Genomic DNA, 24,955 nt, shown 5'->3' on the forward strand with positions numbered 1-24,955 from the left:
ATGTAAAGAAGGCATTGGGAAAAAGATTGAGAGACCATAAGAGCACTTTAAAGAAAGACTATTTTAAGACAAAAACAACACTCGACGAGAGATTACAAAATGTCCCGCCGGGAATGCTGAGGTACCAGTGGGAAGAGGTCGTTAGATTTTGGACTTCGAAGAAAGGAGAGGTATGTGTAACTTATAAAATTTTGTAATTATTTTACTGTATAGTATTTCCTAATTAACGTACTAATAATTTCATAATGTAGGATCGTGAACGAGTTGGAAAAAATAGTAGGCAGCAACAAAAATTCACTCACACAGCTGGGTCGAAAAGTTTAGTGTGTGTAACTCATGCAGAGGTATTTTGAATTTTTTAATATTGGCAGATATTTATTACTTTCTATCAATTAATATTTTTACTATTGTATTGTAGGAACTATCGTCCGGTCAAAAAGGTTGGACGCCTTCAACTTTTTGACATTACACATAGGAAGAAAGATGGAAACCCTATGACTCCTGAAGCTGCAGAAATTATGGTACGTTTGCTTAATACAGTTTCACTTGTTTTAATTATTTATAGTGTTTATTTTCTAATGATTTATTTCATTTATTGTAATGCAAATATTTTTAAGTTATGTTGCATTGGGTTTTTTAATATATATTGCGTTCCTAACTATGTGATTTATTTTTTAGGAAAAATTAAAGGATCAAAAGGCAGGGTACGAAGCGATTGCTTCCAGTGATAGTTCTGTTCATATTGACGACATTGATAACCGGATTATCACTGAAGTTTTGGGTCCTGAAAGGTATGGTCGGGTTCGATTTCAAGGATCTTTTGTTAACCTATCCCAATATTTTAGATCTAGCTCGCAACAATATATGCCTTCGGGGAGTCGAGCCGAAGCTGAAATTCAAAGGTTAAGAGACCAGATGGCTCAGATGCAAGCGACAACAATTGAGCAAATTACATAACTTAAAGCAGAGGCAACATCGAGAGAAGCTGAGGTTCAAAAAAGATATGAAGAACTCCAGCAACAACTGAAAGCAGATGCAGCAGCGAGAGAAGCTGAGGTTCAACGAAAGTATGAAGAACTCCAGCAGCAGCTTAAAGCAGATGCGGCAGCAAGAGAAGCAGAGGCGGTAGCGAGAGAAGTATAGGCTGCAGCGAGGGAAGCAGAGGCTAAAGCGAGGGAAGCAGAGGCTGCAGCGAGGGAAGCAGAGCAGCGTCAAAAGTTCGATGAACTCCAGCAGCAGCTCCAGAGTATGATGAAGATGTTTCAGCAGTCGCAACAGCCGCCGTCTTAGACTATCGTGTAAATATACTTCGATTTTGACTTTTAATTTATCATTTTAACTTTTAACATTTTTGTAAGAATAATACGAATTTTATTTTATTTATTGATATTTATTATATTATTTGTTTAATATATATATTTATTACTTTTGGCTGGTTTAGATATGATTTCTTCTGATTTGTTTTTACAGGAGGGCTGAAAATATAAAAAAAATTATTTTACAAATCTGCCAAATTTAGTGGCGTTTTTCAAGAAAAATGCCACTAAAGGTGTTGGCCTTTAGTGGCGTTTTTGGTAAAAGCGCCGCTAAAGATAAGGTTCTTTAGCGGCGTTTGTGGAAAAAGCGCCCCTAAAGATCATGGTCTTTCGCGGCGTTTGTGGGGAAAGCGCCGCTAAAGATTAGGTTCTTTAGTAGCGTTTGTGGTCGAAGCGCCGCTATAGATCAGGGTCTTTTGCGGCGTTTTAGGGAGAAGCACCGCTAAAGACCCTAATCTTTAGCGGCACTTGCCGCAAAAACGCCGCTAAAGACCCTGATCTATAGCGACACTTCGACCACAAACGCCACTAAAGAACCTAATCTTTAGCGGCGCTTTCCCCACAAACGCCGCAAAAGACCCTGATCTATAGCAGCGCTTCGACCACAAACGCCACTAAAGGTCTTAGTCTTCAGCGGCGTTTGTGCTAGAAGCGCCACTATAGACCAACACTTTTAGCGGCGCAGTCATTAGCGGCTTCTGTGGAAAGCGCCGCTAAAAGTATTTGCGGCGCTAAAAAGCGCCGCTAAAAGCCTGTTTTGGTGTAGTGTCACAAATCTGTTAATGTTCTTTGATAGGAGTGCCATTTTTCCTTCCAATCTTTTATAGAGGTGGTACTCAAAGCATTGTTGTAACACTTGAGTTGACATTGAAGGCGATACTTCTTTCAAGTTTTACGCTTAAGTTGAACCTACAAGTTCATCTAGTTTTATAGTAGTTATTTCTTTAGCTTCCTCGATAGTAGTAACTTTTATTGCAAACCTTTTTGGCAATGATCGAAGCATCTTTTGCATCAATTTTGACCCAGATAAACGTTTACCAAGACATAAGGCTTTGTTAGAAATCTCACATAAATGAGCATAATAATTAAAAATAGTTTCTTCTTCATTCATTCCTAAATTAGAAATCTTGCACACAGTACTGGCTGTTGAAGCTGAGCTTGGGGAAATGGAACATAAACGTGCAAAATAATAAGAAACAATTAGAAATCTCACATAAACAAACATGATAATTAGAGAAGCTATTTCTGATGAATATACTAAAGATGATAAGCCATCATCAGACGCTGTTGCAACTGTCTCAACATTTACCAAGCCAATTACTACTACTTAAGCTAGACTCATGGAACATTTGAATGAGAAGCTGATCTGTCTTAACAAAAGCACCTAGTATCATGAGAATCAAGTGAAGATACTTCAACTATAGAGGATTAGAGATAGATATAAGTTGTACCTTATTGCTCAATAATAGTAAATGCCTTTGGCACTTTGGAATAAAAAAAAAAGAGAATGAGCTCAGGGGAGATTATTAACTGGGGTTGATTACTTGTGGTTGCTGAACTTGAATTGAAGCTGATTTTATAGCTTTTTTTGGGGGAATTTTTTGATGATGATATAGTGATGATTTTTGGACTTATATGTGATGGTGCTTATTTTTTTACTTAATATTTCCCCAATTTTACTATGATTGTGTTTTAATTAGACCTGTCCATAGGCCGGGCAGCCCGACCCGGCCCGACGGCCCGCCCAAAATTTGGGCTTGGGCAAAAAAATGAGGCCCGTTTAAAAAACGGGCCGGGCCTCGGGCACCACTTTTTTGGCCTGGGCCTAGGCTTATGATATTTTTCTCGGGCCGGACCTGGGCAAAATTTCAAGCCTATATTTCGGGCCGGGCCGGGCCCCAACTTAGGAGGCGGGCCAAAATTTTTTTCCGGGCCCGGCCCTTAACTTGGCCCGGCCCGGCCCATGAACAGGTCTAGTTTTAATTGTTAAATGCTTTTGATATATTGAATTAATAGTTGATCCATGTTTTAAATTCATAGTTGAGTGTGTGGATTAAGGGGGATTGTTGAGTTGATTATCCATACTAGATTTTTTTAAGTTTTTTGTTTAATAAATGCTAAAAAGGAAAATTGTTAATACTAATTATAATGGCTAACCACAACGCTGGTTGTAACTTGAGAAAAAGTTTCCAGAATATTATAACTTGCCTTATTTGATTAGTGTATTTTGCCCAACACTTCTTGGACCATTAATTGCTTTTTTTTCAAGGATTACTACCAAAATATTTGTAAAGGCATTATGTGGAAGAATCAAGACAAGCAATGATCAAATTTAGACTTTTAAAGAAATTGAAGTTCACCTAGTTAAAAGATTTGATATTTAAAGAAGATTGATTTTGAAATGATCTCTGCTTGTATGATGATTACTTAAAAACTTTTAAGTGGCTATTTTAGAGGAACTAGTGATTGTAATTGATTGAATATCAACAAGCCTTTTACTGCTTATATATTGGACAACTTGTTTAAGTTAGAAAGTATGAGATACAAAGCACATTACTTGTTTGATTAGGAACTATTTTTGAGTGCGAAATTTGTAAGTACATAGAGTTGTGTTCATCAGTTTACAGTTAAGGTTTCAAAGGGAAAATGTTACGTGCATGAGTAGTATCCTAAGTGGAATACAAATCAACTTCCTAATTCAAGTATGACTCTACTTATACTGGTGAACCCTGTTTGCCAAATTTGTTGGCAAACTCCAACTTGCCGAACTTACTAGCGAACACCTGCTTCGTCAAACCCCTTGGCGTGCTCAACTCACTCAAAATTGGTGAACCCTCCTTACCATGTCTTCTGACATACTCTGATCGCTGAATCACTGGCGAACTTTGCTGAAAGTATTTTGGTGGAAACCTGTTCGCAAAACCACTAGCGAACTCTTGGTTGCGAGACCCAAACTCCTAAGCCCTATCTCGAGATGTTACGTTACTATCTATTTGGATAGCAGTGTTTCTATAAAGAGACATGAAGACTTTTATAAATAGGAGTGGGTTTTCATTTGTATGTGTCACATCCCAAAATTTGAGTTAGTAGAAATCGGGTTAATGAACTGAGAATGGTCACATCTGAATTTTTTTAGATGATCTTTTACTTATTTGATAATAAATAAGTATCAAGTATAATGGTTGAGTAGTGGTGGAGCTATCCTTGATGATTTGTGTTTGAATCCCTTCCTTTACATTATTTTTTATGCGGTGCAATTTTGCCTTAAACCTTAGCAAATGTTACACCATGTTGTTAAAATGTTGTAAGAGTTATAATAAGCTAGTGAATAGTTAAGTGGTTAAGTGCTTAGTTAATTTCCTAAAGGTCCTATGTCTAATTCCCCAACTTTTTATGTTTTTATTTAATTTTTGGCTCATAAAACTTTGGTCAAAGCTTCCATAACCGGCCACTCCTAGTTACCATACAAAGAAAGATTCTTTCCTCCTTTAGCTAGTCAACTTTCCCCCATAAACCCTCGTTTCACTCCACATATTCCCCTTGATCTACTTTTCATGCCATTGTCTCCCAAAGCTTCCATTTTCTCCCATTTACAAAGCTTGAACCGTCTATCCCACCTAAGTTAGCCACCATTCACTTTTTTCTCTCATTTTGGAATCTCATCATCCTCTCTTAACCAATTCCTCCATTGCTCCTCCTTTCTCTTCCATTTCCTTCTTCTTTGAGCCACCATTGCACCTCTTTTTCTCCACTTCTATTCCACTTTCCACCACCATTAGTTAACCACACCACCTCTGCACCACCACCTCACCACTGTCGGGCCACCATAGGACCACTATCGTGACCACTATTTTTCCTTTTTTTTTTCTTTTCTATTCTCAAAAACTCTCCACTTCCACCTTAATTTCCATCTTTTTAGTTTTGATAAATCCTTGCTAGAATTTTATTTCTTTTATCTTGAAAAGATCATTTGCTATAAATTAATTCTTTGATTTATCCTTTCTCTCCTTTTGATCAGTTGATTTAGCAAATATTCAGTTAAAGAATAACGTAAGTATGAGATGATATTGGGTACTAAATCATCACTTTTGCCTCATCTTTTTATTAATATCCGAATGTAGTATTAGTGTTAGACATCTTTTTTCTTCGATATTAACATCTCGTATATTGATCTTGTGTGAAAGGTCGATTGCTAACAACTTGAACACTTTTGACTTTTGGGAAGTGAATCACATATCTGATTTTAGTCGTATTAGCGTAAGTGTGGTATTGGAAATCAAGATTAATCTGTTTTTATTTAAAAGGATAACTTGAATGACGATTTAATGATGGATTATTCGTTTTGTGTTTAGATTCGAGATAGATCTAATTAAATCTGGAAGTGGGCATTAGAAGGAATTTTTTGCATTAGAGTTGGTTAGATCAGGTGTGGGTTTTAACATTAAATAAAAATAAACCTATGTTTTATATTGTTAAAATTATTATTATTTAAATTATGTTTGATGAGGATACTTTATGTATCCATTAAGAGAAATAAAACTCATCGTTATGGACTATGTCAAGTAAGTGATTCGAAACCATTGATTTTGGTGATATGTATGATGTGTGATTTGTTGATTATTAATTATATGAAAATTATGAAAATCTCATTCTCATGTTATGAGATCTTATGGCATATTTGATTTTCGCATGATTTATAAAATGTGAAATTTTGGTACCATGTGGACATATGTGATTTGCAAGTTAAGCATGCCTATGTGATTTTAAGTGAAAAGTGATATAATGAGCATGTCTCACTTGCCAAAGTGAAAAATGATTTTTTTTAAGTGAAAAAGTGATTTTGACCATATCACATGCATGGGGTGGGATATGTGAAAGGTGAAACTATGTGGTAGTTTATTTGCATTAATGTGACACTTTCACGATTTTGATTATGTGGCAGTATATCTACAATTTTGGTGGCTTGTCAACAATATTGATTATTGGTAGTTTATTTGCGATTTTGGTGACATTGTTCACAATTTGGTGTGTTAGATGGACGAGTTCTGGGGAACTCAATTTTGGTGTGTAGCGGAGATTGGTAGGACTGTTTTCATAAAATCTGCATCGTTTTACGAAATGTGCATTGAAATGATCATGCATAGTATAAGTGTGAAATATTGAGTTATATGAAATTGATTTGATTATTATGATTGTACAATGTATATGTTTATATGTATGTCATTGTGTTTATGTTAATATCACACTGAGCTTTATAGCTCACCTCCCTTTAGTTTTCTAATTTTACAGATAACCCCGAGGTTAGGATTTGGTGACGGCATTTGGAGGAGTTTCTCGAAAGTCTTTTTAAATTAAAGTAATTAAATTTTATTTTGATATGTTGATATTCTGGGTTTGAAATAAGTTTGAGTATGGACTATGGCATGAGACTTTATTTTGGGGATTTTTCATTCTGATTTGCATAAATTGCTTGCATGACATTAAGTTTTAAAAATTGTATAAATTAGTATTTGATAAGATTTTGCTTGAAACTGGGTTTTTAAAATAGAATCCGTCAATGACACATTTTTTTGCTACATTTCTAAAAAATGAGTTCTTTTAAATAAAATTAGACTTAGCTTTCAAAATTATTAATGTTTACAAATGAGTTTTCTAAAGACATTTGATTTATGAAGTTAATATGTTTTTATTTCCGAAATAATGATAAATAACCAAGTTATCCAATTTTGAATAAAAAGACAAACGATTCCGAAATAATTTTGAATAAATGATTGAATATTTACAATTGAGATATTATTTATTTCGATTCTTGAAATTTGCACGATTTTTATGAAATTAAAATAAACGTTTTATTTCATTTGTTTTGAGTTGATAAGTCAATGATTTTAAAATATTTTTTTTTCAAAATTCCGAAAGTTTATTTCGGCCATTTTCGTGGATAAATGGTCTTTGAAATGAGATTGAAAATAAAGTTGAACATTTAATTTTACTAATTTTGAAAGAACTACACAAATGGTTTAAAATAAAATAAAGTAAGTACATTTGAAACCAAGAATTTCTTTTTTGGGTCATTCCGGTGGCCAATGTAGCTTTCCGAATTCAGCCATAACGACTGGGCCAAGTTTTGGGTGTTACAGTATGACGCACAAAAAAAACTTGAGAAGCAAAAGTTTATTTCCATTCTCCTTCATCTTCTAATATTCCTAGATTGTTTTGTAAAGAATTACTGCAAAAGTTCTTTATAGAAATTGATAATCTTGTTATGCCCTGCTCAATGCTTAATAGGTTGTTTCCGTTAGTGCAAAATGTCAACAGTCATCGGGCTTCTTGTATCATCGAGATTCATTTGCCAGAAACTCTTTTACACACCAAAATATAGGTAGGGGTGAATAGAACGTTAAATTTAGTGACATGATTATACACTTTGAAGCATTCGTTAATTTCTCATAAATTCATTTTTTTATCCTTATGCACTGACAATGTCCCATAGATGTAGGAAGTTTTTTTAACTGCATGAACTATTTTCTGGTGTCCATCTCGTTTTTCTTTTTAGTAGTTACTTTATTAGTTGCAACTAAGCAAATGGTTGATAAGAAAAAATCAACGAACTTACAAGTTATTACATTAGAAATAAAAATACTTATAAAACTTTAGAATTATTTAAATTCATATAAGACTGCCCGACCTGAACCAATACAAATCTAAAATAATCCGAACACAAAATATTTGAATTCAAAAGGGCTTGAGAATGATAAAATTTAAGCTCGAAAAAGATCAAGCTCAAAAAAGTCCAATCCCAAATTAATTTGAACCTAAAATAATGTAAATTTAAAGACAACTCGATTTGAACCCATTGCCACCTCGTTTTTTACTATAGGTTAAAACCCATTTTGAAATGATCAACAAATTTTAATGTAACTTTAATGGCTACAATATCTCACAAATTCCTCTATTATAGAGATTATATTAAATTTTTATTCTTATTTGCAATTCAACTCTAAATAATAATAAAAATCGATTATAAAAGCAACTCTAATAAAAACTAAATGATACTTTTAAATAGTAAAATGTGAATTCTGTTAAAATTTGGTCTTATTACAAGAATTAAATTGATCTTTTTAATAGTAAAAAAGTAGTTTAATAAAATCCCTATAATTAAATTAGCTGCTAAATACTTTTTCCAAATTTAATCACCATTAAGATATTTTTTAAAATAAAAAAGGATAAATGATCAGAGGGGGAGAAGTGATTAAAAGGGCTATTTTCACCTTATGTTGAACTATGGTTGAATAATTAGAAGAGATGTGTGATGGATTATGTTGAGCGAAAACCATTGATTTTAGTGACCTAGCTTGAAGGACAACCTCCAAATCAAAATTGTGGAATTCCAAAAAAGGAGGCTCACCATCCGCTCTTACTTTTTGTACCTTTAGATTCTTGCTGCTTAGTTCCCATTTCTTTCTTCCATCGGATTCCTTGATCGAGAAGCAGTAATTGAACCATGGAAGGGGGATTAACTCATGATGCAATCAAGATTGGTAAAAACGTGACCATTCTTTGCATAAACAACTCATTTAAGAAAATCCCAGCAAAGAGTATATGGCTCAGTGGTAACCCTCTCGTCAGCCCCACCACTCTTCTCATGTTTCAGCTCTCTAGCATTTCAACGGTCTCACTTCTCATCAATGTTTGTTTCAAGCCTTTAGGACAATCATCCTTGGTCTCGCAGATTTTTGTATGTTATTTTTCTTTTCGATTCTAACATTAAGTTACTTAAATGTATCATATACTTATTTACTTACATTTATAATTAACATCAGGTTCTAAACACTTGTGTTAACCAAAAACCCAGGGTGGAATGATATTTGGCCCATCAATTCTTGGCCACAGCCAAGACGTAGCAGACACCGTTTTCCCGATCCATAGCCGAGCTATAATGGATGTGTTCTCAGGATTCGGCATCATGTTCTTCTTCTTCGAAGTTGGAGTAAAGATTGACCCGTACCTGATGGTGTGTCCGGGACGAATGGCTGCAGTTATAGGCGCTTCGGCTCTCATCATTACGACGGGTCTTTCAATTGGACTTGCTGTTTTCTTAAAGACGTCCGTCACCATGAGTACTTCCCTCCAGAACTCGTTGATACTTGTAGCATCATCTCAATCTTTAACAGCTTTCCCTGTAATTTCTACACTGCTAGACGAGCTCAAGATTATAAACACTGATGTCGGTCGGATTGCTCTCTCTTCCTCCATGTTTTCCTTTTTAATCGGTTTTTCGACGACTTCGATTCTTTTCTCCATCAAACAAGCCAGTTCCCATCATATTTACAGTTTTCTACCGCCCTTTCTTTCCGTAGTTGCATTTGTAGCCACCAACTTTTTAATTCTTCGTCCCAAGCTAAAGAAGATGTTTACTCAAGCAATGGGTCCAAAATGTATTGATGAGAAGACCATAGCATTTATATTCATCCTAGTCATGGTGTCGGCATTCATTAGCGAGGTAATCGGGCAGCATTACATCTTCGGACCATTACTTTTAGGCCTGGCTGTGCCTGATGGACCGCCTTTAGGCGCAGCTATATCGTCCAAGCTAGCTTCTCTCGGGTTAGCCTTTTTCTATCCAGCCTACTGCGCTGTCACCGGCCTGCAAACAAATGTCTTCGACGTCGATTTAGAAACTTACTACATTATCGGGATCATCATCATCTTTACTTTCGTGGTCAAGCTTATAGCAGTGATATTACCAGCTCTCTGCTTTAATTTGCCCATCAAAGAAGCAGTTGTGCTTGCACTGATTCTAAACGCAAGAGGCATTGTTGAACTTACTTTCGTCAATCTTTGGAAGGACGGCAAGGTTCGTTATAGACCCTTAGTTTTTCACTACTTAATGATTTTAACATCCTTTAAATTAACCTAAAGCCAAGGGTGTGCAAATTTCAGGTAAAACCGAATAAATTCGGTTAACCGACCGAATTCGGTTAATCGGTTGGTTAACCGAATTAATTCGGTCGAGGTCGGTTAATTGAATTAACAGAATTTAATAAATAATATTATAATATATAAGTATTCGATCGGTTCGGTTAATTTTTTGGAAATATAAATTAATCGGTCGGTTAAGTCGGTTAATTTTTTATATGTTTTATACTTGTTTTAACCAAAAATAAAAAATATATAAATTTCGGTTAACCGACCGAATTAACTGAAAAAGTTCGGTTCGATTAACGGTTAAGAGTATAAAGGGTCGGTTAATGGTAATTCGAGTTGGTTAACCAGTCGGTTAACCGATTGAACACCCCTACTAAAGCTTCCGTTTTTTCGATTGCAGCAAATCGGGAATCAATCATTTACGCTGGTAACGGTCTCGGTATTGGTAGTGACCGCGATTATAACTCCATTGGTACGAATGTTGTATGATCCGGAGAAGCAATGTGTTTCAGAAAAGAGAAGTACCATCCATCATTCCAACAGTAGTTTAGAGTTTCGTATCCTGGTTTGCATTCATAACCCTGAAAATATCCCAACAATGATGAACATCCTTGAAGTAACCCATGCCAGTGAAATGAACCCCGTTGCGGTCACAGCTATGGTCCTAATTGAACTTGTGGGGAGATCAACCCCGGTCCTCGTACGGACTGACAAGTATCGCGGAGAAACGCCATTGTTGGCAGACCAAGTACTCAATTCCCTGATCCAGTACGAGGCACGCAATGAAGGCTGCACCACTGCTCAATCATACACATCAATGTCACAATTTCAGACAATGCACGATGATATCTGTCGTATAGCAATCGACAAGCGTGCCAACATATTGATCCTGCCTTTCCACAAGAAATGGGCTATAAGTGGGAAGATCGAGTCCACCAGTAGTCCCATACAAAACTTGAACATCAATGTCCTAAACAAGGCACCATGTTCTGTTGGAATCCTTATAGACAGGGGAATCCTAACTGGTTTCACGTCGGTCCGGACATCCCAGTTGAAATTCCACGTCGCCGTCCTCTTCCTAAGCGGGTCCGATGACTTGGAAGCGCTAGCTTACAGCTTCCGAATGGGGAAACATGAACGCGTTCATCTAACCATCATCCGTTTACTCGTTTCCGGAGACGAAAACTCGAAAGACATAAAGTTCGACAACAATGTGATCCATGAATATCGACAAGCTAACAAGGAAAATGATCGTATTACGTATGAAGAAAGGGTATTGACAGATGGGTTATGCTTATCTTCGTATATGAGTTCAAACCTAGAACATTATAATTTGATTTTAGTAGGGAAAACCCACCAAGATTCACCACTGCTCCAAGGACTTGGAGAGTGGAACGAGTGCCCGGAGCTTGGGGTGATGGGCGACATGCTTGCTTCGCCATATTTGAAGACCAAAGCGTCGGTGTTAGTGATTCAGCAACATAAGTTACGAGGGAATCTGCTGAGCAAAAACATGAGATTTCTAAGGAGTAAAAGTAGTTCAATTTATCCAGAATTGCCCACCAAAATTATTTGTCAGGGAGTCAAGACTGATTCCTTTTATATTTCAGTCGATGGATCTCGTCATTCTTATTAGATACTTTCTCACACACACACATGGAAAACGTTGCATTTATGTATTTATTTGTTGTTGTTTTTTAATTTGTTAGGGTTTAGTAATTTGAGCTAATAGCTGAGTCTGACAGCTTAGCATTTTAATATGCCATTCTTCGAATGTCCGGTGTATGTACATAGCTTGTTTTGATGAACTGTGGAATTAAAATTAAATTGTAGGACTTTCTGGTAATTCAACTACATCACATTGTGCCAACAACCTCCAGCTTCTACAAATTCCTCCACTTTTTTATTTTATTTTATTTTATCGGTCTGCTAAGCTAATAAAAGAAAATAAGTCTCATGTATATTCTTATTTAATATTGCGGATACTGAGAACCAAGCTGGTTACATGATGGATAATAGTTGGACGATAGTGATGATTAATGGTTCAAGGAAAAAGAAATTGAAAGGAAAAACGAAGTAAGCCTCGTTATTGGAAGTTGCCCATAAATCTATTTTAATTCAAAAAATAGCGACGAGGTTAGAGAGACATCACGATGGAGGTTGAAGAAGCTTGAGTTGTGGGTAAGCAGTTATATCTTAATGTAGTCGAGTAGAATAAAAGGTAATTGCAAAACTAGAAAATATTATATTCACAGGAAGGCTATCAAGATTTGAAGTAGCATTTTTCACAAGTGAGATGAAAATATAACAAGTTTCGAGATTAATCTTACTTTTTTATAAGTTTACGTCCCAAGAAGACTTTTCTATATATTTGACTTGTGTGTCGGTGGGCGTTTGACTTGTCTACTAGTCAATATAAGAAGCATTTTTGGTTCTTGTTGAGGAGTTTCCTTTAGACACAGGTGTCTTACAATTTGTTTGATCTTCTTGTTCCAATAAAAATATTACTCAACTTTTGATTAGTTTTACCCTAATAAATTTTTATGAAAAACAGTTAAAGCTTCGTTAAAATAGTTTTCAATTATATTGTAAACATTACATAATTTATATCATTTAAAAATTAAATATATAATCTTATAGAATAAACATAACAGAAATATGTTTAATTGTTCATGTTTAAGAAATTTTAAAAAATAAAAATAAAAACATGTAATACACGTGAATGAATCTGAACAGGCTTCAATTATCCATTTATAAACATGGTGAGGCCTAAACATAATTTAAAGCATATATTTTGGTTCAAACCAGACTCAGACAAGGCCTCTCTCATCATTGCAACAATGTCTGAAAGCTTAGTATACAAAAATGATAATAATAGAGTTTAACTGATACAATTGATAAGCCTATGCTGGATCTTAAACAATTATTCCATAATTTCCTGGGAATTTAGCTGACTGGCAACATCGATTACAAATATCACCAGCTACATCAACATTGTGCCTGCTGGCATCAAAATACAGAACAAATGCAAGGATGTGAGGAGAAAACCATAGATACGCTGGAGAGATCAATTGATGGGATGGAATGATGGCAAGACTGCAATAAGAGCGTCTCCATAACCAACGCCATCTGTGCAACGCAAGCAGCCGAAACAAAGGCAATAGATCACATGTCCGTCTTGTTTTAGACTCAAGAATAAAACCATTTGTCACAATTGTCCGGGTTTAGTTTTAGCCATTTTGGCATTGCATCAAACAAAAGCGCTGTAAACATTTTATAAAGAGAGACGAATCTACACATTAAGATATACAAATAAATATGAAATGCAGATAATGTTATACCTCCATCATCGAAGAGGAGCTTTAAGACTTCTCCAGCAACATCCGACTGTTTGACGAATCAATAACTCAGTCACACACCATTAAACACTTTAGAAAAACTATTAACTAACAAATGAAAATACTTTGAATTCACCTTAACAGGAAGTTCGATACCAAATTGATCCAAGAATCCTATTACTTGTCCTTCTTTGATCAAATCACCCTGTAAGTATTTTTTTTTATTGCAATTTATGAGGATCAAGAAAATCTGGCTGAAGTTACATGATCATAACATAACAAAACAAGAGCTTCCACGCTATTTGTTTTCGAAGGATGTTTTACAAGACAACAATTCAGAAAGAAAATAATACCTCTCTGCAGATGGGAGGCTGCTTCTTTCCTTTAACTGTTCTACCCCTTCTGAATGTGCCAACCTGCAGTAAAGTGAAGGTCATTACAGTATTCCACATGAGAAGAAAAATATAACATAACCCTTACACTTGATAGAAGAAAACATACAATGGGAGATGGTATGAGAACATAGTTATTAGATTCAGAAGCTTCCAAGGCAGCTAACTTGGATGACTTCCCGACATTGATATTTTTGAATGGGGTAACCTTCTCTGCAGCGGGTTTCGGTGGTGAAGGAGGTGGAGTAGCAGCAACTGATTCATTCATTGGTACAGTTGGGATTGGTGGAGCTGTTGTAGGTGAAATGTTGGACAATGGAGCTTTTGTGGCACCAACATTGCGCTTCAAATGCATTTCAAACTCTCCAGTCTAGCAAAATGAAACAGATAACTAATTAGAAAAATACTGTATGATGCTGCATTCCATTCATTCAATGATCAACATGGAAGTTATTATCACTTGTGATTTTCTCATAAGCGCTGAGACATAGCTTTACAGAAAATTTTCAGGTTAAACATTGAGTTGTGACTGAGTTTAGCAGAAGCATGCAAGTCTATCACACAACAAAAGAAAAGGAAGCAACCTTCATTTTCAGCTCAGCAACCTCAGTCTCATCGCATACCTCCAGTACCAATGCCTGACAGTTTAAGGAACTAAAATGTTAATTATCTAGCAAATTATAATCAAAATAAAGATTTTTTTTTCTTTGATCAATATGTTAGGGGCAAAAGCTATAGAGAATGATGATAATCATATGAAAAATAAGTCAAAAGAAAGACTTAACAAGATGAAAACAATCATAAACTTGGTAGAAACCACACGACAGCAACTTAAAGATAGATATAAGTAATCCCAATACATAAAATTACTAGATTAGTAGAATTTGTAAGGTGCATGAAGTATTGCCTGAAAGGCGGGTGTTTTTATTCATGCTTAAAATATAGAATAATCAATCAGTATTGTTTTAAAAATAATTTGTTAAACTCTGCCATAACCCCAACAAGAGAATAAAGGTCAAAACAAACCAGTACTAATACTAATTTTTGGCTCCAAATGAGGCAGGCACAAATTATTATGCCGAAGCTATACTATATCAATCAAGTTGTTTGGAAAGAATAGAAACACGATTAACCAAATTAAAACATAAATGGATTTCTGAAAAGGGTAAATAGTTATCAATAATCTTTTTCACCAATAACTCTTATTATAGAAATGTGAGAAATGACAAGCAAGAATAGAAAAGACGGTCAATTTGAACATTTTATAATCACCTCAAATCCTTTTGGAAAAGTTGCAGTCGGTGAAGTTTTCTTCTCCAATGAGCCTTTTTTGGAGCTATCAGAAGGAACTGTGGAAACTATAGTTATTAAATCTTATGATGCAAAACAGACAAATTCCCCAGGGTGTAATGTACTCACATAACAGAAGACTTTAAAAACTATTTTGCTTTCGCTATTCAAAACAAAGTGATTTTGCTTTCTGCTACCAGTATAAATCAAACATGTCCGAGGAGAAGAAGAGCTTGAACACAACAGTAGTAGTTCCATGATTCAATTTGCAGTTGAACTATAATTAACAAATTTTATGCAAACAAGGAAACCATCAAGTGAAAATTTTCATCCTCCGTTGATATTAACTCACCATTAGACTTGCCTGTTACAGTAGCTTCAGGTGTCTTCACGCATGATATTAGAGTTACATTTTGTTTTTTTGGAAAATGGTTCTTCTTGCCAAATATCAAGCCTGAGAGACATGATTTTCTTGAAGCGGGCCAGCCGCCAGAATACATACAAACAGTACCAGGCCTTTCGAGTGAGCAAGGTGCTTGTGAAACAGCACATACAGAATCTAAAAGTTAAGAACAGCATACAGGCTTCAATGGCAAATAAAACCATATATACAAAAAATTATATTCATAAAATTACTTATAAGTCACAACCATACTTTGCTAATGTAAAGAAATTTAAAAACTACATGATAAGAAACGGTTGTCAACAAAGAACCAAATAAGTCAATAATATATCATATTATCAGTACGAGGATATCGCAATATCATAAAATTACTTTTAAGTCACAGCCATACTTTGCTAATGTAAAGAAATTTAAAAACTACATGATAAGAAACGGTTGTCAACAAAGAACCAAATAAGTCAATAATATATCATATTATCAGTACGAGGATATCACAATATCTTTAAGTAGAAGAAACCTAATTTGCAAATTATCTGAAAGTCAAAAACTCTAAAAGAACTAAGGAATAAACATTCCAACTGCTGAAACTGTAATGACCGGGTTTGTGGATGTCTCCCCTACATCACCACACGTAACGGGATTTAGTAGCCACACTGCGTATACTTACATAAAAGGTATCATCATTTGTAGGCACCTACAACACAAGCCTTCATCCAAAGGTGCGCTTTTCTCAGTTCCAATTAAAGAACTCTTCTACATTTTTTTAAACTTAAACATTAGCAATAACCGGTCAATGATCGAGCTCCTTTCTAACTTCTCCAAACAAAATCTTCCAAATTTTGGGGAAGAGGGTGGGGGGGTGGGGGGGGGGTTAGATTTTAGAATAGGATAATGTGCCAATCATATACTTCTATCTAAATAAGAAAACTGAAAAATCAGACATTTCTAAAATAACTTCCAAAATTAGCTTCCACACAAATTCTTAAAGATATCTTTTTTACTCCTTTTGGTTTGAGCATTGATTATTGTTGAAGGGACCTATCATGATCTGAAAAAATGGATAAAAAACTTCAACAAATAATATCAACAGTAAATACTCTATTTTTACGGAAATAAAGATTCAAATAGCTGGCTAACTTAATTTTCTCAATCGATATTAACAACAAAAATGAAAAAAAAAACAGATTGATAATGATGTTGTTCCAATAGGGTCGGAAGCGTGTAAATTATTGTACTAAAAAATCACACAAAGTTCAATTCCCAGGGAAGAGAGGTGGATCACATGGATCTCTTAAATACCAAGTCTTTCCTTAGACAGAATATCCCTTCTATAGTAATTTAATAGCACAATTAAATACTACTATTATACCCTCAAATATTGAAAGAAAAATAGGACAAGAAAGAACACAAGAGATTTAACGAGGTTCGGTAAATTATACCTACGTCCTCGGGCACTAACACCAGATGATAATTTTACTATCTCCAAAATATTACAAACAAATAGAATTCCTTAAGAATTCTCAAATGGGAGAAGAGAGAAAACTAAGAGAGAAAGATTGGTTGGGATGGTTGAAATGAAAAATGAAAAGGCCTATTTATAGTTGAGGTTCAGGGACTAACTTGCAAATGGCCTAAAAAATTAGGGACCAAAATTGCAATTATCCCATTCAACTTTTCAACATTCGGTGCAACTTGCTCAACCTTTTTAACAAGTTGCTTCCTACCTTTGTTGACTTTTCAACAATCTCCACCTTGAAGATTTGATTAGGATAATCACATCTTCACATACTTCCTTCAACTCCCCAAATTCGATAAAGCTATCTTTTGTAGTGCCTCCAAATGCGCTCTCGAGCGCCATACACCTAAAGGTGCTCAAATTCTCAGGATGTTAATCAAGTTCAAACAATGATTAAACTTGATTGTTGTTACCACCTTGGTCATCATATCTGCGGGATTATCTGCTGTCGGAATCTTCTGAAGTAGAATTTTTCCTTTTTCAAAGACTTCCCGCACAAAGTGATATCTTACGTCGATATGCTTGGTTCTTGAATGATAGACTTGATTTTTCGCTAAATGAATAGCACTCTGACTGTCACAATATAGACTAATGTGACTTTGAACAACTCCCAAGTCTTTCAATAATCCATTAAGCCAAATAGCCTCCTTAACAGCTTCTGTAACTGCCATATATTCTGCCTCTGTAGTAGACACAACTACTGTAGACTGTAAGGTAGACTTCCAACTCACTGGGGCTTTCGCAAGAGTAAACAGATACCCCGTAGTTGAACGACGTTTATCTAAATCACCAGCAAAGTCGGAATCAACATATCCAACTACAAACTGACCAAGTGCTTCATCCTGTTCAAAAATTAAACCAACATCTACGGTTTTTCGAAGATACCGTAGAATCCATTTCACAGCTTGCCAATGTCCTTTTCCAGGATCATGCATATACCTGCTCACAACTCCAACAGCTTGTGAAATGTCAGGCCTCGTACACACCATCGCATACATCAAACTCCCAACTGCATTAGCATATGGGACTTTTGCCATATATTCTCTTTCATCTTCAGTCTTCGGAGATAATTGAGCACTAAGTTTCAAATGAGAAGCAAGTGGGGTACTTACATGTTTTGTGTTTTCATTTACACCAAAACATTGTAATACCTTTTTCAGATATTGCTTCTGATTTAAACAGAGCTTGCCTCTCGGTCTATCTCTACTTATCTCCATGCCGAGAATCTTCTTGGCCTCACCTAGATCTTTCATCTCGAACTCTTGATTCAACTGAGCCTTCAGCTTATCTATCTCATTTTGGCTCTTCGAAGCGATTAACATATCATCAACATACAAGAGTAGATAAATGAAAGATCCGTCATGCAGCTTCTGCAAATATACACAATTGTCATATTTGCTTCTTGTGTACTTCTGCCTTCTCATAAAGCTATCAAATCGCTTGTACCACTGCCTCGGGGATTGCTTCAATCCATATAGCGATTTGTTCAGCTTACAAACCCAATTTCTACCACCAGCATCTGTGTATCCTTCTGGCTGAGTCATATAGATCTCCTCTTCTAACTCACCATGCAAGAAAGCCGTCTTAACATCAAGTTGAGCTAGCTCCAAATTCAACTGTGCTACCAAGGCCAACAAAATTCTAATGGAGGAATGCTTCACAACAGGGGAAAATACATCATTGTAGTCAATTCCCTCCTTCTGAGCGTAGCCTTTAGCTACCAATCTTGCCTTGTAGCGAATATCCTTCTTGCTAGGAGATCCATCTTTCTTTGCGAATACCCACTTGCATCCGATTGCCCTTTTACCTTTCCGTAATTGCGCCAACTCCCAAGTATTGTTCTTCCGGAGAGACTGCATTTCTTCATCCAAGGCGCTTTTCCATTTATCACTTTCTAAGCTTTGCATTGCTTCTTGATAAGTGATAGGAATATCATCAACAACGGGAAGGGCGTAGGCCACCATATCAGTAAATCGAGCAGGTTTACGAATTTCTCTCCGTGGCCTTGCAACTGCAACTGGTTCTGGTGTACTTAGTGGTTCTTGGGTCAGAACCTCTTCAACCTCTAATTCCTCCATTGTGGCTGGAGAATTAGACTTATTAACTGGGCAAATCCCCATCTGCTCAAACTCCACCTATTTTGGAGTACACTCCACCTGCTGTGGAGTATTGCTCGTCTGAATATCTTTATCTGCTACCTTTTTCAATGTGGCAGATTCATCAAAGGTAACATCTCTGCTACAGATCATTTTCTTTGTGCTTAAGCACCAAAGACGAAATCCCTTCACTCCAGAAGTGATTCCCATAAAGAGAGCTTTCTTTGCCCTCGGATCTAACTTTGACTCCTTCACATGGTAATATGCAGTGGATCCAAACACATGTAAGGAATCATAATCTGTAGCCGGTTTTCCAGACCATACCTCCATAGGAGTTTTTCTTTCTAATGCAGATGATGGCAAATGATTAACAAGATGGCCAGCGTATGTCACAGCCTCAGCCCAAAATTGCTTGCCCAACCCAGCATTGGACAACATACATCGAACTTTCTCCAGCAATGTTTGATTCATACGCTCTGCCACTCTATTCTGTTGTGGTGTATCCCTAACTGTGAAGTGTCGAACAATACCATACTCTTGGCACACATCGAAGAACGGATCACTTTTATATTCCCTCCATTGTCCGTCCTAAGCCGCTTGATTTTCTTGCCAGTCTGGTTTTCGATCATAGTTTTCCATTTAAGAAAAACTCCAAGCACTTCATCTTTAGTTTTCATGGTATACACCCAAACTCTTCTGGAAAAGTCATCAACAAAAGTAACAAAGTAGTGTTTTCCTCCCAACGAAGGTGTTTTGGAAGGCCCCCACACATCTGAGTGAATATATTCCAAAATACCTTTTGTATTATGGATAGCAGTGCCGAATTTCACTCTCTTTTGCTTTCCCAGAACACAGTGCTCACAAAATTTTAATTTGCAAGCCTTTGCACCTTTCAACAATCCTTGCTTTGCCAGAATTTGCAAGGATTTTTCGCTGGCATGTCCCAACTTCATATGCCACAACTGCATTGAGTCCAAGTCTTTGTTACCGGAAGCTGCAGCGACTGCTCCAATAACTGTACTACCTTGGTAGTAATACAAGTTATTTTTCCTGATGCCCTTCAATATCACAAGTGCGCCAGATGTCACTTTCAAAATCCCATCTCTCATAGTAACAACTGAACCATTGGATTCCAAGGCTCCCAATGAGATGAGATTTTTCTTCAAACTGGGCACGTACCGAACATCAGTCAGAACTCTGGTTGATCCATCTTGATTCTTTAATTGGATTGAACCTATCCCAACAGTTTTACAAGCATTGTCATTGCCCATATAAACAACTCCTCCATTTAGTTCTACTAAATCAGAGAACCACTCCCGGTTAGGGGACATATGATAGGTACAACCCGAATCCAATATCCACTCATCTGAATGGAGCGACGATGATGATGCAACCAGTGATAGTTCAGAGTCACTAGTATCATGCTTAGCAACACAAGCATCTACAGCAGCTTTTCCCTTATTCTTCAGCTTTGGACAATTTTTCTTCCAGTGGCCTTTCTCATGACAAAAAGCACATTCATCTTTCCCGAGTCTGGACTTTGACTTTGATCTCCCCTTTTGAGTTTTCTTCCGAGTGTATGAACGACCTCGGACTACTAAAGCTTCTGTATCTCTGATTGAGTTTTTCTGTTTGTCCTTCTTTCTCTGTTCATAACTGTATAAGGCCGCACAGACTTCGCTCAGAGATATATCACTCCTACCATGAAGTAGAGTAGTTTCTAGGAACTCAAACTCCTCAGGAAGTGACCCTAACAGCATCAAAGCCAAATCTTCATCTTTAAATGTCTCATCCATATTCAGCAAATCAATGACTAACTGATTAAATTTGGTGATGTGATCATTCATTGTGGTACTTGGGACGTATGTGAAGCGAAACAGTCTTTTCTTCAAGTGGAGCTTATTTTGACTGTTTTTCTTCAAAAATTTTTCTTCAAGTGCCACCCACAACTTATTTGCAGAAGTCTCCTTTGAAAAAGCATACCTCTGCTCTCGAGAAAGGCATGATCGAATTGTGCCACATGCCAACCGATTGATCGCCTTCCAATCTTTCTCCTGTACATCATCTGGTTTCTCTTCATCAATGGCAATGTCTAGACCCTGCTGAAAAAGGGCATCTAGAACCTCACTTTGCCACATACCAAAATGGCCCGTGCCATCAAAGATCTCCACGGCCAATCTTGCATTTGCAATTGTCGGTCTTGTCCACATGGACGATGTTGAAGCTCCTACACCGACCGTTTTCTCCATAATCTTTCAATATACCTAAGGAAATCTTTTCTGATGTGGAAGATCAGTTTAAACTGCAATCACAGAGCATACTACGATTAACCTTCGGCTCTTGATACCACTTGTTGTTCCAATAGGGTCGGAAGCGTGTAAATTATTGTACTAAAAAATCACACAAAGTTCAATTCCCAGGGAAGAGAGGTGGATCACATGGATCTCTTAAATACCAAGTCTTTCCTTAGACAGAATATCCCTTCTATAGTAATTTAATAGCACAATTAAATACTACTATTATACCCTCAAATATTGAAAGAAAAATAGGACAAGAAAGAACACAAGAGATTTAACGAGGTTCGGTAAATTATACCTACGTCCTCGGGCACTAACACCAGATGATAACTTTACTATCTCCAAAATATTACAAACAAATAGAATTCCTTAAGAATTCTCAAATGGGAGAAGAGAGAAAACTAAGAGAGAAAGATTGGTTGGGATGGTTGAAATGAAAAATGAAAAGGCCTATTTATAGTTGAGGTTCAGGGACTAACTTGCAAATGGCCTAAAAATTTAGGGACCAAAATTGCAATTATCCCATTCAACTTTTCAACATTCGGTGCAACTTGCTCAACCTTTTTAACAAGTTGCTTCCTACCTTTGTTGACTTTTCAACAAATGATTGATGACAGGTTTCTGGAATTTTGTTTAGCTATTTTCTTATCTGTCAAGGTCGAACTAGCTCTATAATTTACACAAAATGGTCAAATAAAATAAAAGGGAAACAAGGACACATTTACTAGATCCGAAACAGATAGAGGACACTAAAATCACCGATTGAAAGCATCTATTATCTGTAAACGATCTTATCCTTTCTTTTTCTCTATTCATTGTTCAATAAAACCAAACAAAAGCTGAAGCAAAAATAAATTTAAAATGAGAAAATGAGAGAAGAAAGTTACGGTGAAATGATCCGAGAACAGCGGAGGACTCCATTGGAAGAGGAAGAGATTTTTTTCAAATCGACAATCAGAAAGCGAGCGAGAGCTGGAGAAAAAAGAAATATAGAGGGAAAAACGGGGGGCAAAATCGAGAAGGATGAATGAATAAAGTTAGTTAGCTAAACAGTTGGTGAAAGAGTGTAATTTCAAGAGAGAGAGAAGAGCTTCGAAATGTCCGCCATTATCCTCAATTTCTCCGCCCAAAGCTAAAACCTCGCCGAACGGTGGCGGAATCATTTTTACCCACCTCTATCTTATTCTTTTCATTCTTTCGGGATAATATCTGCACTTTCATAAAAGGTTTAATATGGTGTATTTGAACCATCAATTCGTGTTTTATTATATTATTTATACTTTCATAATATATTTAATATGGTAGTTATACTTTAAAAATATTTAATGTGATACATAAAATGAGCTATCAATATATGTTTTTATTATAAAACCTAATGTCAACACCGCTAATGAATTGTTAAACTAGTAAATAAGAATTCTACAGGTAAATTCCTTTTCTAAATAATCGAATCCACGTGGATAATATAGCATTAAATGAAAAATTAAATTATAAAAATAAATAAGTAAATGTATGAGTAATAAAAAATGTAAATTAATATTAAATTTACATAAGCAAAAAAGTCATATTCACAAAGTAAATGATCTTATTCTTCAAAGAATTTTTTTATTTGAAATAATATTTTTAATTAATTTTTTTATCCATTAAAGTATAGGTATTTTCATGTAAGTTTAATATTTATTTTTTATTAATTATATATGTATTTATTTTGTTTTATTTATTTTTGGTCGAAATTAAGGTGTCCACTATCGATCGATGTGATTAATCTCCTTGTCACGAGTGCTCTTCAAAAAAGTAAACGATTAGCTATGAAATGTGCTCCATTCCCGTGGTCGAGGATCGAACGCCTGACCTTATGGTTAATTTTTTTATTTAATTTTTCACATAATGTTATATTATTCATGTGAACATGATGATTTGAGAAAAAAAATTATACGCATCAAATTTGTACTAGTTGGTTTAGCAATTTGCTAACGTTGTTAACACAAGATACCATAACATATATTGATAGTTTAGGTACCACATTGAATATTTTCAAAGTACAAGTATCTCATTGGACATTTTATTAAAGTACATGTACCATAGTAAAACTTATATTAATAGTACACCTATCACATTGGACATTTTCAAAATACAAATACCATAATTTTTTGAAAGCACATGTACCAAATGTGACATTATCCCTTTTATTACTTGTGATTTTCATTTAAAATATTAAATTCTAGTCTTAATAAAAAATTTATACCAAAACTATACCCTTTTCTCAAGTTGGTACCTAAACTTTTTTTTTTGTCACAAATGGTACCAAACTATGCTCTCTTACCCAAATTATCTTAGTAGTTAAAAAAATTTTGTTAACCAATCATTTTATGATTGGTGAAACTTTAAAAGTAAAATTAAAAGTTTTTAAATTTTTTACACTCTCTCCCATAATTCTTTTTCCGCACTTTTTAAAAATGTTTTTATATTTTTTTACCTAATTTCTTTTCGGTATTTGAATTTCATGTTTTATCTGAATTTTTTTCATTATAGAAGTTCACCTATGATTAACTATTCTAGAAAAGAATTGGAGAAATTTATTCTATGAAAAATAATACTTTAGTCTTGAATTGATGTAAGAAATCAATCAAAACGATGTTTTAAAATACATTCATTAAGCTTTAACACTATTGATATTGACAAAATTTTTGGGAAGACAAGACTACACTTTAAGCATAAGGTTTTCTCAAATCATTCTTACCATTAACAATCAAAATAAATCTCAACTCAAATAAAAAGTAAAATTTTAGCTTAATGTAATGTTTTGGGAATCGGATCGGTAATCGAATTGCTCAAACTATTAATTCCCGATTCATTGGCTTGACCGTCAATCTAATCGTTTCCGAAATAAAAAATATTTTTTGAAAAATGTAAGAAAAATATTAAACACAACCCAACTCTTAGGATTCCTTTAATGTCGGACTTACATGTAAATTTCTTCTTATTTATACTTTTTTTTAAATAAAAATGAGAGTACAACTATAACTTGACCAATTTGCCAATAAATACCGCAAAAGAAATTACGTGTATAGGACAAATTTAAGAAAACTTACGGGAATAGGCCATTACAAAAAATGGCTATTTTTCCAATAACTATTTAATTAGCTTTTGCCCACCCCCAAACCATCAACAATTTTTTACTATAAAGCCCCGCCCCATTTCAATTTTTTTTCAATTCAATCTCAACTCTCTCCCACATTCTTAATTCTCTCTTAAATTCCTCTCAATATCCACTTAAATTCACTAGTTTTTTTTTCTCTTTCAATTTTATTTATTTATTTTTACTTAAATTATCTCAACATTTTCTTAAATTATTTTTTCTAATACAAATTATTCGAGTTTT

General features: G+C 35.3%; 2 protein-coding genes across 7 annotated transcripts; one reads left to right on the forward strand and one right to left on the reverse strand.

The window, feature by feature from the left end:
• Window positions 1-8,602: 8,602 nt before the first annotated feature.
• LOC107899838 (cation/H(+) antiporter 15) lies at window positions 8,603-12,108 on the forward strand. Of its 2 annotated transcripts, none has more exons than XM_016825587.2 (3): window positions 8,603-9,051; window positions 9,169-10,170; window positions 10,642-12,108. In XM_016825587.2, the coding sequence occupies exons 1-3, from the start codon at window positions 8,818-8,820 to the stop codon at window positions 11,875-11,877; spliced, it is 2,472 nt and encodes an 823-aa protein (XP_016681076.1). In that variant the 5' UTR covers window positions 8,603-8,817; the 3' UTR covers window positions 11,878-12,108. The 2 variants fall into 2 exon arrangements, with proteins under 2 accessions (XP_016681076.1, XP_040951923.1); XM_041095989.1 differs by having other exon boundaries at window positions 8,965-9,051; window positions 9,137-10,170.
• Window positions 12,109-12,964: 856 nt separating this feature from the next.
• LOC107900540 (biotin carboxyl carrier protein of acetyl-CoA carboxylase) lies at window positions 12,965-22,817 on the reverse strand. Of its 5 annotated transcripts, none has more exons than XM_016826164.2 (9): window positions 22,461-22,817; window positions 15,614-15,820; window positions 15,244-15,320; window positions 14,556-14,609; window positions 14,081-14,341; window positions 13,933-13,995; window positions 13,716-13,784; window positions 13,583-13,628; window positions 12,965-13,370 (listed from the first exon to the last, which is right to left on the reverse strand). In XM_016826164.2, exons 1-9 carry the CDS (start codon window positions 22,492-22,494, stop codon window positions 13,309-13,311), a joined length of 873 nt encoding a protein of 290 aa, XP_016681653.1. In that variant the 5' UTR covers window positions 22,495-22,817; the 3' UTR covers window positions 12,965-13,308. The 5 variants fall into 5 exon arrangements, with proteins under 5 accessions (XP_016681653.1, XP_040951925.1, XP_040951924.1 ...); XM_041095991.1 differs by having other exon boundaries at window positions 12,965-13,504; window positions 15,626-15,820; window positions 22,461-22,799; XM_041095990.1 differs by having other exon boundaries at window positions 12,965-13,504; window positions 22,461-22,796.
• Between the last annotated feature and the right edge of the window lie 2,138 nt (window positions 22,818-24,955).

Source organism: Gossypium hirsutum, chromosome D06 (genome assembly GCF_007990345.1).
Source record: "Gossypium hirsutum isolate 1008001.06 chromosome D06, Gossypium_hirsutum_v2.1, whole genome shotgun sequence".
In the NCBI taxonomy this organism is placed as follows: Eukaryota; Viridiplantae; Streptophyta; class Magnoliopsida; order Malvales; family Malvaceae; genus Gossypium; species Gossypium hirsutum.

What these genes read in the sequence shown, in the direction of transcription:
- LOC107900540 (XM_041095990.1), bottom strand. Translation starts at nt 22,494, where the DNA reads ATGGAGTCCTCCGCTGTTCTCGGATCATTTCACC. An exon ending in TTGCTGAGCTGAAAATGAAG is followed by an intron (nt 14,342 to 14,555) that starts GTTGCTTCCTTT and finishes TCATTTTGCTAG; the next exon opens with ACTGGAGAGTTTGAAATGCA. An exon ending in AGCCTCCCATCTGCAGAGAG is followed by an intron (nt 13,785 to 13,932) that starts GTATTATTTTCT and finishes AAATACTTACAG; the next exon opens with GGTGATTTGATCAAAGAAGG.
- LOC107899838 (XM_016825587.2), top strand. Translation starts at nt 8,818, where the DNA reads ATGGAAGGGGGATTAACTCATGATGCAATCAAGATTGGTAAAAACGTG. An exon ending in CCTTGGTCTCGCAGATTTTT is followed by an intron (nt 9,052 to 9,168) that starts GTATGTTATTTT and finishes CCAAAAACCCAG; the next exon opens with GGTGGAATGATATTTGGCCC. An exon ending in ATCTTTGGAAGGACGGCAAG is followed by an intron (nt 10,171 to 10,641) that starts GTTCGTTATAGA and finishes TTTCGATTGCAG; the next exon opens with CAAATCGGGAATCAATCATT.